The sequence below is a fragment of the Leptodactylus fuscus genome, chromosome 9 (assembly GCF_031893055.1).
Source record: "Leptodactylus fuscus isolate aLepFus1 chromosome 9, aLepFus1.hap2, whole genome shotgun sequence".
Classification (NCBI taxonomy): Eukaryota; Metazoa; Chordata; class Amphibia; order Anura; family Leptodactylidae; genus Leptodactylus; species Leptodactylus fuscus.
In genome coordinates this window covers 83,669,784-83,683,930 of record NC_134273.1, presented here as the reverse complement: position 1 = coordinate 83,683,930, position 14,147 = coordinate 83,669,784, and the positions used below count along the sequence as shown (strand labels likewise).

At 40.6% G+C, this 14,147-nt stretch overlaps 1 protein-coding gene across 1 annotated transcript; it reads left to right on the top strand.

The window, feature by feature from the left end:
- Nucleotides 1–413: 413 nt before the first annotated feature.
- On the top strand, nt 414–13,249 carry LOC142217947 (solute carrier family 26 member 6-like). The gene is made up of 18 exons (XM_075286286.1): nt 414–553; nt 1,257–1,396; nt 1,889–1,999; nt 3,695–3,861; nt 4,009–4,173; nt 5,457–5,609; nt 6,204–6,286; nt 7,872–8,019; nt 8,200–8,313; nt 8,471–8,548; nt 9,174–9,269; nt 10,315–10,421; nt 10,730–10,799; nt 10,940–11,032; nt 11,126–11,242; nt 12,003–12,194; nt 12,325–12,379; nt 13,098–13,249. Exons 1-18 carry the CDS (start codon nt 414–416, stop codon nt 13,247–13,249), a joined length of 2,181 nt encoding a protein of 726 aa, XP_075142387.1.
- Nucleotides 13,250–14,147: the final 898 nt, after the last annotated feature.

The window sequence follows — 14,147 nt, the reverse complement described above, 5'->3', positions numbered from 1 at the left end:
CATGGGTATTGGCAGGATCAGGGGTCTTAGTACATTTTGCACCATATTGGATACTTTCCATACAACGATTGATTCTCTCACTTATTGGAACTTGACCGCCATGGCCACCATTATATTGGGTGCACATAAATGGGTGTAGTGCCATATCAATGTATGAGGCGGTGGGGGTAATTTGGGACAATCTGTGGTCTAATGGTGGATATAATGCAAGTCTTGTCTTATACGTCATCTTTCATTAAGAATTGCTTGCTTTAAATCTGGAAGACAAACAGATCAGTGTTCACCGGCAGGCAAATGAAGACGCTTGTGTGTGTCTTGGCAGGTTCCTCTTCCATACATGTGGAACTGAACACTTAGGTCATTCATGTAAAGGAGATTACTATAGCTTTAGTAGATTCACTTAAGCCTCGGTTATGGAGAGCAAGGAGCTGAAGTTTCGAGATGTGAGGTATTGCGTTGAACGAGCTGTGCTTCACGAACAAGAACTTGGGAAATCGTTGCCTGAATCTAATATCGTACGGTCTGTCATCGGTGCAGCCAAACGTAAAGTCAGGTAAGTGGGAAGTCTGACGTTACTTTGAAAGAGGACCTTCACCGCCTCCACTAACTCCTTCAAAAGGTAACTCTCCACTTTTTGATGCAGATGGAATAGTTTCTCTAGCCCCCACCATTCCGGTGCAATCGGTTCTGATAGTTTCAGCACTCTACCGTCCGTTGGGAGGTCCTGAACTAAGCAAAGAGTCGGAGATGGTTGAGTTGGTGAAAAGTTCCCTTTAAAGGGTTAAACTACATCACTATAGGATTTTTTAAGCAATCTTTAAAAGCATTGTGGTGTGACCATGATCAGTTTACACAGGGATGTCCAGGATTAGAATACAACGTCATCTTTCATCAAGACACAGTGTCATGCCTGTACATGGCTTCAGCTCCATTAAAGTGACACACAATACCACACACGAGTGGCACTTTTTTCTTTCTTTTTGGAAAAACCTAGTTTTTCAACTTTAAGGTGGTGTTCCAACTTCGTTCTATATCTCAGGAATGGTGGATCCAATTATATAGCCAATGGATTGGGCGCCTTCCATTGGTTGTCCATAGAAGAAAGGGCAACATTGCAAAAATCCAAACAGGTGACCCACTATAACGTCTTCTTGGGTCAACACGGAAGGCCAGCATTTATTATTAGGGTATTATGGCCCAACAAACGTCTTGTCTATCACTCCCATCCTTGTCACATGTCATGGTCTACTTTATAGATGTTCTCGATCAGCAGCAAAGGCCTTGTTGTTCCAGTTCTTCCCAATTATCCACTGGCTGCCTCACTATCCAGTCAAGGAATGGCTTCTGGGGGATATCGTGTCTGGGATCAGTGTGGGGATCCTTCAGCTTCCACAGGGTAAGGTTACGGGACAGCCCCTCTCCCTCATGTATGTTCTCAGTTCTCCCTACACAACACGCGTAATGCGTAAGGTAAGAGACAACGCCCTTACTGCTCCAAAGAGCGATTTGCATATTGTCAAAAATGTCTCCACAACATTGGGTCACAAGGGGGAGACACTGTTTGATTCAGGTGACCGGTACTGGTGACATGGTCCCTTTAAGTATGGTACGTGTCTGACAGAGAACACTATGTGCACCCCGTTTATTGGCCAAACTGTTACCCCCATATTATCCCTGATGCCTCCACCCTGAGCTCAGCTTACAGTAGACTCCTTTAACTCTTTATGGAGAATGGAGTCGCAGAGGGGTTAATATAATAGGTGTCAAGTTTAGGGAAATGATTGGCTTATAAGAACGCCGTAAACACTATACACAGACTGTTTATTATAAACTCCCGATTCTGGTTCCATCCTGAAGAAGATATCTGATTGTTATCTATCCCCTACAGGTTTGGCGTATGCTCTTCTGGCCGGAGTGCCGCCTGTTTTTGGATTGTATTCTTCCTTCTTTCCCGTATTTGTTTACTCATTTTTTGGCACATCTCGGCACGTGTCCGTGGGTGAGTTACCGGAAAATACAAAGTCATGTGAACTCAGAATGAACTACAAGATGGTTTACTGTTAGCTGACAGGGAACCAATGAAATCAGTGAGATAAGAACCAAACCACGCCCATAAAGGCTCAGATAACATACTATTACCATGCTAGGGGGCGCCAGATTATTGCAGTGTCTAATGGAAAAGTGCAGAATAGTGAGCGCAGCTCTGGAGTATAATACAGGATAAGTAATGTAATGTATGTACACAGTGACTGTACCAGCAGAATAGTGAGCGCAGCTCTGGAGTATAATACAGGATAAGTAATGTAATGTATGTACACAGTGACTGTACCAGCAGAATAGTGAGCGCAGCTCTGGAGTATAATACAGGATAAGTAATGTAATGTATGTACACAGTGACTGCAACAGCAGAATAGTGAGCGCAGCTCTGGAGTATAATACAGGATAAGTAATGTAATGTATGTACACAGTGACTGCACCAGCAGAATAGTGAGCGCAGCTCTGGAGTATAATACAGGATAAGTAAAATAATGTATGTACACAGTGACTGTACCAGCAGAATAGTGAGCGCAGCTCTGGAGTATAATTCAGGATAAGTAATGTAATGTATGTACACAGTGACTGTACCAGCAGAATAGTAAGCGCAGCTCTGGAGTATAATACAGGATAAGTAATGTAATGTATGTACACAGTGACTGTACCAGCAGAATAGTGAGCGCAGCTCTGGGGTATAATACAGGATAAGTAATGTAATGTATGTACACAGTGACTGCACCAGCAGAATAGTGAGTGCAGCTCTGGAGTATAATACAGGATAAGTAATGTAATGTATGTACACAGTGACTGCACCAGCAGAATAGTGAGCGCAGCTCTGGAGTATAATACAGGATAAGTAATGTATGTACACAGTGACTGTACCAGCAGAATAGTGAGCGCAGCTCTGGAGTATAATACAGGATAAGTAATGTAATGTATGTACACAGTGACTGCACCAGCAGAATAGTGAGCGCAGCTCTGGAGTATAATACAGGATAAGTAATGTAATGTATGTACACAGTGACTGCACCAGCAGAATAGTGAGCGCAGCTCTGGAGTATAATACAGGATAAGTAATGTAATGTATGTACACAGTGACTGTACCAGCAGAATAGTGAGCGCAGCTCTGGGGTATAATACAGGATAAGTAATGTATGTACACAGTGACTGTACCAGCAGAATAGTGAGCGCAGCTCTGGAGTATAATACAGGATAAGTAATGTATGTACACAGTGACTGTACCAGCAGAATAGTGAGCGCAGCTCTGGAGTATAATACAGGATAAGTAATGTAATGTATGTACACAGTGACTGTACCAGCAGAATAGTGAGCGCAGCTCTGGGGTATAATACAGGATAAGTAATGTATGTACACAGTGACTGTACCAGCAGAATAGTGAGCGCAGCTCTGGAGTATAATACAGGATAAGTAATGTATGTACACAGTGACTGTACCAGCAGAATAGTGAGCGCAGCTCTGGAGTATAATACAGGATAAGTAATGTATGTACACAGTGACTGTACCAGCAGAATAGTGAGAGCAGCTCTGGAGTATAATACAGGATATCACCCAAGGCAAGTAATTTATGTGTAGTTATTTTGGGGGACATAAATGGAGTCAGACAATGTTTAACACTGGGCCCGGTTTGGGTTACTTTTAGGCAGTTTTGCAGTGGTCTCCATCATGATCGGCAGTGTCACGGAGTCTCTGGTACCAAATGATAACTTTATATTACCGGGAAATGAAACTATCATTGACACTGTGGCGAGAGACAAGGCCAGGGTGGAGCTGGTGTCCTCCATCACGTTACTAGTGGGATTATTCCAGGTAAGATGGACTCTATCACCTCTAGTCAGGCCGTTGCTATTCTGATGACTGGTAACCAATATGGCTGCCATTGCAGCTCCCACTAGTCCTTACTTGCAGCTTGTTCTGACATATGTGAGTAGTTTTGGTGTTTTTGCTATTTTGCAGCTGATCCTGGGCCTTGTGCAGTTTGGATTTGTGGTCACTTACCTGTCAGAGCCGCTGGTCCGGGGTTACACCACCGCAGCCACCATTCATGTGACCGTGTCCCAGCTGAAGCATATACTTGGCCTCCCCCTGAGTGAGCGCTCACAACCTCTGTCACTCATTTATGTGAGTGTCTTGGGACAGTCTTGTGTCAGGTTTTGTCTTCCTGAGGTGTTTGTAGGAACAGGAAAGAGAAAAATTGGTCTTGTTGTCCACAGCAACCAATCAGAACACACCTTCGTACTTTATACTGCTGTGGTAAAATGAAAGCTGTGAAGTGGTTGGTTGTTACTGGTCAGATGACCTCATAGACTATTAGGAGCCTATCAATGTGCAGCTTTCATCTTTACTGCACAGGTTAAGAAATACAAGCTGAGCTCTGATTGGTTGTTAGATACCACAAGGCCAGCTGTGCTCATAGAATGTGAAGAACCAATCACAGAGCAGCTTTTATTTCTTCAGAGCCGTTTAGGAAATAAAAGCTGAGCCCTGATTGGTTGCTAGAGGCCACAAGGCCAGATTATCTAATAGACAATTAGGGGGAGTTCACACGGAGTAACGTGCCGCGTGATGTGGCATGTATACGGCGTGTGAGACTTTGTGTGCCGTACACGCTCCCATTGATTTCAATGGGAGTCAGAATCGAATACGCCGCGTTATTTTGCAGCCGTGATTTTGGGGCCACAAAATCACGGCCGCAAAATAACGCGACGTATACGATCCAGGCTTCCATTGAAATCCATGGGAGCGTATACGGCCCGCAAAGTTTCTCACGCCGTATACATGCCACATCACGCGGCACGTTACTCCGTGTGAACTCCCCCTTAGTAACCAGAGATGGGCGAACCTCACAGGACTCGTTTTGATGAATATTCGTGAGGTTTGGTCCCGGGGTCATTTCAGGGCAAGCTTGCTATTATTATACTCTGGGTTCTTCTGAGACCCCAGACCCAGGGTAGGTGAGTAAAAATAGCAACCAGTTATACTTGCCTTATCTCATCATCCTTGGCATCTTTGTGGCATCTGGTGGTTTCTCAATATGGGGTGTTCCAACATCATGGAACCGGGAACCGCCAGACGCCCAGACGAGGTGAGGTGAGTATAAGTGTTTCTTATTGTTACTCACCTCTCCTGGGCCTTCACGTCATATAAGGAGACCCCACAGTATAATAGTGTTTTGTGGGTGGCCTGAACACTTTTGGAAATTGGCTCTGCCTGTGTAAGATAAGATAAGATAAGATAATCCTTTAATAGTCCCACAATGGGGAAATTTCACACCTAGGTTCACACCTGCACCCGGATTCACTTCGTGGATTCCTTCCCACCCTATAATCCTGGTAATATTAAGACGCCGCCGATGTGAGTAAGACTTTGCATGTACTGATATTATGTTTCTCCTATCTTTTTAGTCTTTGATCAGTTTGTTACGCAGAATCCACAAGACGAACATTGGCACGCTTGTTGTGAGCCTCATTGCGCTGGTTTTTCTCTTTGCTATTAAAGAAGTAAATCAGAGGTTCAATTCCAAATTATGCATGCCCATCCCTATAGAACTGGTGGTGGTAAGTACGTGTTTCCCTCTAGACGTCACTCACTTCTATAGCCAGTACTGCGCACTAAAGGTTTCACCACTAGGTGAAGTTTTAGTAGGGTTGCTCATAGTCTTATGTGGTTTCCGATGAACACTCCATGTGGTTGGGAGTGGTACTGCAAGTAAAGGTTATCCATTAATTTTTTAGTTAAATAAATCCACACTAACTATTATATAAAAGATATTGCAAGCAAATTATTACCAAAATGTACGCATGCAGAGATAGATAAATTAAAATAGACAAAAGGATAGATAGATTTGATAGATTTATTCTTGCCCACCCTCTTCCAAATTCTGTGTTTTATGACTACTGCAGGAATATATGAAGTCCTTGAGGTCTCTGTATTATATAGAAATGTTTTATATAGTGTTATATAAACAGTAGTTGCATTTTTATAGCCAGCTTTTGCAGCTGCTGCTTGTCATTGAGAACAATGGTTCTTTTATATGAGTGGAATCAGCAGTAATTTATACTGGAATCTGCTGTTATTATTAGTTGTTATATAATGTCAGTGTGTTAGATCACCAATATGTCTCATCTGTAATCATATATTCTATTTGTCAGCTCATCATTTCTACTGCAATATCCTATGGAGTGAACCTTCATAGAAATTATGGAGTAGGCATCGTGGGAGATATTCCGACCGGGTATGTGTCTTTCAATTAACAGACATTTTAATAAGATCTTCCTCATCTCTAGAGTTATTTATTTATTCATGTTTAGAGGCAGTATTATAGTAGTTATATTCTTGTATATAGGAGGTAGTATTATAGTAGTTATATTCTTGTACATAGGAACAGTATTATAGTAGTTATATTCTTGTACATAGGAGTAGTATTATAGTAGTTATATTCTTGTACATAGGAGTAGTATTATAGTAGTTATATTCTTGTACATAGGAGTAGTATTATAGTAGTTATATTCTTGTACATAGGAGTAGTATTATAGTAGTTATATTCTTGTACATAGGAACAGTATTATAGTAGTTATATTCTTGTACATAGGAGTAGTATTATAGTAGTTATATTCTTGTACATAGGAGTAGTATTATAGTCGTTATATTCTTGTACATAGGAGTAGTATTATAGCAGTTATATTCTTGTACATAGGAGGTAGTATTATAGTAGTTATATTCTTGTACATAGGAGTAGTATTATAGTAGTTATATTCTTGTACATAGGAGGCAGTATTATAGTAGTTATATTCTTGTACATAGGAGCAGTATTATAGCAGTTATATTCTTGTACATAGGAGTAGTATTATAGTAGTTATATTCTTGTACATAGGAGTAGTATTATAGCAGTTATATTCTTGTACATAGGAGGTAGTATTATAGTAGTTATATTCTTGTACATAGGAGCAGTATTATAGTAGTTATATTCTTGTACATAGGAGTAGTATTATAGAAGTTATATTCTTGTACATAGGAGTAGTATTATAGTAGTTATATTCTTGTACATAGGAACAGTATTATAGTAGTTATATTCTTGTACATAGGAGCAGTATTATAGTAGTTATATTCTTGTACATAGGAGCAGTATTATAGTAGTTATATTCTTGTACATAGGAGCAGTATTATAGTAGTTATATTCTTGTACATAGGAGTAGTATTATAGTAGTTATATTCTTGTACATAGGAGTAGTATTATAGTAGTTATATTCTTGTACATAGGAGTAGTATTATAGTAGATATATTCTTGTACATAGGAGCAGTATTATAGTAGTTATATTCTTGTACATAGGAACAGTATTATAGTAGTTATATTCTTGTACATAGGAGCAGTATTATAGTAGTTATATTCTTGTACATAGGAGTAGTATTATAGTAGTTATATTCTTGTACATAGGAGTAATATTATAGTAGTTATATTCTTGTACATAGGAGTAGTATTATAGTAGTTATATTCTTGTACATAGGAGTAGTATTATAGTAGTTATATTCTTGTACATAGGAGTAGTATTATAGTAGTTATATTCTTGTACATAGGAGTAGTATTATAGCAGTTATATTCTTGTACATAGGGGGCAGTATTATAGTAGTTATATTCTTGTACATAGGAGTAGTATTATAGTAGTTATATTCTTGTACATAGGAGTAGTATTATAGTAGTTATATTCTTGTACATAGGAGTAGTATTATAGTAGTTATATATAAAGGCAGTGTTGTAGAAGTTATGTATTGCAGTATAATATATTATATAATTATACTGTATTACACTTTCTCTGTTACAGGCTGGTAGCTCCAACAGTTCCCAATGCAGAATTTTTTGCAAGTGTTGCTGGGAATGCCTTTGCCATTGCTGTGGTTGGATATGCTATCACTATGTCTCTGGCTAAAATGTTTGCAATGAAGCATGGTTATAAGGTGGACAGTAACCAGGCAAGTTTTTGCACCTGCATTACAAAAAAATTACTTAATTCTTAATGTAGTTCCTTTATATGAGATTAGAAATAGCCAATTGTTGTGATGCTACACTAGATACAGCCCATTAAGAAGTTTGGTGCCGGTATCCATGACCTGATAGTAATATACTTTGTATATGTTAATTCCTCCTCTAAGGAGCTGATTGCACTTGGAATAAGTAATCTCACCGGAAGCTTCTTCCAATGTTTTGCGGTCACCACATCTATGTCCAGGAGCCTCGTACAAGAGAGTACAGGAGGGAACACACAGGTAACGCTAGGAGAACCTGGACCAGGCAACTGCTATGGGGGGGTCACTAGAGAGACCATTTTAGGGACCTTTGTTACTGTAATGAACAGGATATGGTATCGACCTCTGGCGGTAAATTAACTATTTCCTCACACTAAAATATTTGCTTTACTCCCAGATTGCTGGATCCATATCTGCAATTATTATTTTGGTGATCATTCTCAAGGCGGGCGAGCTCTTTACATGTCTTCCTAGGGTAAGGTTTTCTCCACTTCAGCTTTTTCCCAGACCTCTTTAGTCTCCTGTTAAAGCAACTATATTGTAATCCAGCTTTCCTGTGAACTGATTAATAAGCTACGGCTGAATGAGGTCAAACTGACTGCACTACAGGCGAGGCCGGAGAGGGTGTCTCGCTTTACAGCCTGCAGTAAAACTGAATATAACTTCATTATCAGTATCGAGCAGAGAATGAAATACAGTTTTGGTGTATTGTATCAGATAAGACAGAGAATTAGTGAGGAGCTACGGTTATATGGAGGAAGGTGTGATAAAGAGAAAAGTGGGCGGGGTTGTCTGGAGAAGGCTGTGATGGGTGGGGTGGGGTTATCTGAGGCCAGTTGTCATCTTTTATATAATGGTGCAGGAATTATTTTTTTTACCCCGTTTAATGATTAATTTCACTCGTCTCAGGAATGGGATATACCGTATTTACTAGAGTATAAGCCGACCCGAATATAAGCCGAGGCCCCTAATTTTACCACAAAAAACTTGGAAAACTTATTGAGTCGAGGTTAAAAAAACCTGAAAGATTCGGCTTATACTCGAGTATATACGGTAATATTATTGTCCCGTCCACTTTTTGTTGTTTGCTTTCTCCAAAGGCTATACTGTCCTCCATTGTCATTGCCAACCTGAAGGGCATGTACAAGCAGTTTATGGATATACCCCTCCTATGGCGGACCAGCAAGATGGATCTGGTAAGCCACATACAATGCAATACTCTTGTTTCTTTAGCTTGTCATCGTTGCAGTATATTGTATATCCAGTTCTGTGCAAAGGTGGAAAAGCATGGAAAAATGCTGCAAAGTAAGAATGCTTTCAGGAATGGAAGAGTTAATAGTGAAGAAAAGAAATGTAAATGTAATTAATATTCGGTGTGACCTTTGCACCATCAGTTCGTCTCGGTACTTGCAATCTTTGGCAGATCTGGGCAGGGAGATTGTTTCCGCTGCCATCTTGAAGACCTTAGCACAGATATTGTGTGGCTGTTGCTTGCTCCAATCCGTCTGTCTCTGCATGTCATCCCAGACAGACTGGATGATGTTGAGATCAGGGCTATATCTGTGGGGGCCGGATCATCACTTCCAGGACTCCTCCTCCAAGGGGCAAAGGTCACACCAAATATTGATGAGATTTACATTTCCGTTTTCTTCGTTCTCTTCATTTTGTTATTTGACAAAAATTATTAACCCTTCCATTTCTGAAAGCGTTCTTACTTTGCAGCTTTTTTTTTCCATACCTGGCTCAAACTGTACGCAATATAAATTATAGCTCAAATATATAAAGTGCAAAATATTTCAGAAATACAAATTTAAAAAGTTGGGAACTTGCACATAACTCATTATTGATATATCCCAACCATCTACTACTGCATCGTCATGTGAGCTCATGCTATGTGTCAGTCCTCACTGTAGTTCTAACATTCTATTCGCAAACTATGAAGCTCAAGATAAACAATGCCACACTTTTTTTTTTTTGTGGCTGTGAAAGAGTTAATCGTTCACACATTTATATTTAGCTGGAAAAACTAATTTAAAAACTGGCAGAGTGAGGCATCTGCCGATAAATATTTGTGCTGAGCCCTGCCAGGAATGCTGCGTTACTTCTGTTTATTGCGATGCAGTGGGAATATTTTATCTTATATTCGCTCCCTTTGTTGATACGCATTACGGAAAATTACTGGAGTAAGATTGCTTCTAATTATAATGTAAATCGATGACTGATAGACTTCTTATGTTCCAGCTTATATGGTTTGTGACCTTCCTGTCCACCATCTGCCTGAACCTGGACATCGGACTGGCTGTGGCTGTCGTATTTGGCTTGTTCACAGTCACTTTCAGGACTCAGTTGTGAGTTTTATCATGTAGGATTGGAAATAGTTATAATAGCATAGATAATATAATTCTGGCTGCATTAAGCCACCACTAGGGGGAGCTAACTCGTATGTGGATTTATATAGTTAGTAGTGAACACAACTGTGTAGAGTGCAGAGAACTCTCCCTAGTGGTAACTACAGGTAACTACAATGGCAAGAACCAGCCCTACTGCTAACTCCTTGGGGTACAGGCAATGACACACTGACACGTGATGGTTTTGTATTGTGTTATATGAAGATTACGTTACATGCTGAGTATTATTTTTATGTTTTCTGCCAAAGGCCTCATTACTCCATTCTGGGTCAAATTGCTGAGTCTGAAATCTACAGAGATGCCGAACAAAATACCTTGGTAAATACCACAAGCAAATATATATAACTTAGCATTGCGTCTATGGGTCATGGGTCTACTGCTATGGGCTGCTGAGAGACCTCAGGGACTATCCATGCAAGGATTTCATGCTTATAGGAGGGTTTTGTCTTTCTTTCAAGGCCAAAGAGATCCCCGGTGTGAAGATTTTCCAGTCCTGTTCACCCATTTACTTTGCCAATGCAGAATTATATAAAAAATCCTTAAAGATGAAGGTAAGACATTTGGCGCCTAAAGCAAGAGAGGCACCGTGTGATACTCAAGTCATTCTCGTAAGTGTCAGATTCCCAAAAACATTTGTATTGTAGATGGGAGTGGATGTGGACAAACTGATCGAGAAGAAGAAGAAAGCCATCAAGAGGAGAAGGAAAGGCCTGCAGAAAGTCATCAACATGGCCAAAATTATACTGGCCAAAACACAAAAGGTGAGTGGTCACACAGGTGTCTGCGCATCTAATAGGCCCAGAAATTGGGTAGAAACCTGGCGGACCCCATTATAATCTAATTTTTAAGCGGATTGGATTTTTGTTTTTTGGGTCTGAAGATGTGAACCTAGAGTAAGTCACAGCCCTGGACCCCTCAACATAACCTTAAACGCTCTGACCTGTCCCTGAACTAACTGGACTCGCCACCCGGGGACAGGGCTTGGTACGTCAAACCACCTTATCAAACCAGGACATGCAAAATGTGCCAAAACGGTTTCCAAAAATTATAGACTGTGCTGGTAAATTTGTGACAAATATGTAAATGAGGACCCCTGTAATCTGCATCTGGTTTTCTTAATTACCATGTGACTCTTATAACTATTCTAAAAAATTAGTGGGAGGGGTCGCATACGACAACCAATGAGGTCACTATTTTAATTTTGTAACATATAGGACAAAGAATGGGCTGTCCATGTAATGTATGGCCGTGTTGGGTCCTCCAGAGTGGGAGACACTCTTTGTAGCGATTCGTCTATGAGTAATGGAGACCCCGACTCTCTGATCAAAGCAGATTTTTCTAAACAGTATTTGAAAACGGGTTTCTAAATCAGACAATCCCTTTAAGGACTGGGTTGTCGTAGCTAATGGATGTAATGATGGCTCCGTTGCTTGCCAGGGAGAAGATGTTTTGTTGGGAGCTTTCTTAAAGCTTTTCTTTTGGGTTATATACTGATACTGAATCTCTTTATCTTCTTTCCAGGGAAGCGGATTGGAATTTCTAACAAACAAAGACGGGGTGATAGGAAGTTTGAGGACTCTCAGTGAGTCCATCCCACAGGGTCCCGTCACCCTCCAGTCTTTGGGGCTGGAGAAGCTTGACTTTCACTCTCTTATATTGGACTTTTCAGCTGTCACTTTCATAGACACAGTCGGAACGAAAATATTAAAAAATGTAAGTGAAAATTTCTTTAAAAGGGGGGTTCCGTTTTTTTTTTAATTAAAGGATTATCTTATCTTATCTTAAAATCTATTGTTCTTAATGTTTTTGCATCATTCTGTCTTCATATTTTCCCTTTTGATAGATCTTCAAGGAATTTCGTGAGGTTGAAGTTGATGTCTATATTGCAAACTGTCCCTGTAAGTGACCACATCAGTCTTCAGTGATACAATTAGCTATTTCAATCAACGGCGATTTAATATTTTAGTCTTTTTTAGTCTTGACCTTTGTGTCTGCAGCTCCAGCTACACTTATGTGTCTCCATAGTTATAGACTACAATTGAATCCTGTACAGTCATGTGTTACCCCATTCCCATTATCCCCTCTTCATGATGACCTAAGCAAATGCAAGAATACAATATACACTCGAAAGCAAATCAGAAGTTCTTAAAGGGCACCTGGTCCCTTTAGACAAGGGCTTTGTATGAGTAGACGCACAGCAGGTCCTCACAGTGGCTGCCCCCTGATTCACATGGCCATGGCTACACTGTTGGCAAGTATAATGCACCTCGATTCAGCTGTAGATGTCCTCTAAAAGCTAAGGGGGAACAATTGCACCCACCATACACCATTATGAGGCCCTTCATCTAATAGGGCTGGCACAGCCCGCGACTTCTTACAGACTATTCCTGTAAAGCCCAGCACACACCACACGCTGATCCACTGACTGACACTTCGGGAGGGGGCAATTTAGTGGGTACAATGGACCCTCTCCCGCTGACAGTTTCCCTTGAACTTTTTACCATAAGCCGGGACAAAAGCTCATCACAAGCCACAATAAGGCAATTGCAATGATTGACAGTAAAATTACGCACCATTTTCGGACGGCTGGCTAATGGCCTGTTTTTTCTTTTGTAGCCTCTGTGCTCCGACAACTTGAGAACAGCAATTTCTTCAGTGAAAACATCACGCAGGCCTCAATTTTTGCTTCAATCCACGATGCAGTTTCCTACATTGTCAATGGACAAAACAGCGAGTCCAGCTCCTTGTCAGAAATAACCGCGATTTAACCGGATTATACTCTATAGTCTATAAAGTCGCCAAAATGCCGAAACGGCAGCCAGTCACAGATAGGTTTATGTACCGTACTCTACTGTATAGGACTATGCCTGAACTAAGGAACGTTTCACAAAAACTATAGACCTTATTCACCCAACAATGTAAAGCGGCCATGTGATGGCGATTGTTGGAATGATCATCTTGTGGCCAGTCAGTGTCCATGGGTCCATTCACATGTCTGTCCTTTGGACGGATCGTTTGTCACTGCCATAAAAAACTGACATACATAGACATAGATAGAGCCATGTGAATAGTCCCATAGACATTCATGGGTTTTAAAGTGGTCATGTGAAAGACGTTCGAAAAACGGACATGAAAAATGTCACTGTCATGTGAATAAGGCCTTTTATAGGAATACACAGTACACATAGCTGTCCATAACAAGGCCTTACCCCGCTATGTCATATGGTGCTATTGTGTTGAGTGAGAGTCGTCCTCAATGTGAATGAAGAGCAAGCCACATCTACAGGGAGAAGCTCGCCCCCTGCTGGCTCCTTGTGTTACAAGTTGTGATGATGGAGAGATTTTATTTCCAATGACATCTACTTAGATTGATATTGATCCGACTGATTAGAATAATAGAACAATAAGGACTTTATGCAAAATAAATCTTAACCCTTTACCTGCATTAGGATAGTCTTATATTTCTATAGATGCCACTGCCAGGTTCTGCCATCAGCAGGGACGTCTTCTCAGATGAAACCAAAGTAGTGGTGGACAGATTATCATTCTACAAAGTGCAAAGGTTCCAGAGACTGAAGGAGCAATGGCTGACAGACAGTACTACAAGGGTACATGGAGAGGGCCACACCAAGGCCGAAATTGAAGGGATGACCTACTGGAATCCCA

What these genes read in the sequence shown, in the direction of transcription:
- LOC142217947 (XM_075286286.1), top strand. Translation starts at nt 414, where the DNA reads ATGGAGAGCAAGGAGCTGAAGTTTCGAGATGTGAGGTATTGCGTTGAA. An exon ending in GTGGGAGATATTCCGACCGG is followed by an intron (nt 6,287 to 7,871) that starts GTATGTGTCTTT and finishes TCTCTGTTACAG; the next exon opens with GCTGGTAGCTCCAACAGTTC. An exon ending in TACTGGCCAAAACACAAAAG is followed by an intron (nt 11,243 to 12,002) that starts GTGAGTGGTCAC and finishes TCTTCTTTCCAG; the next exon opens with GGAAGCGGATTGGAATTTCT.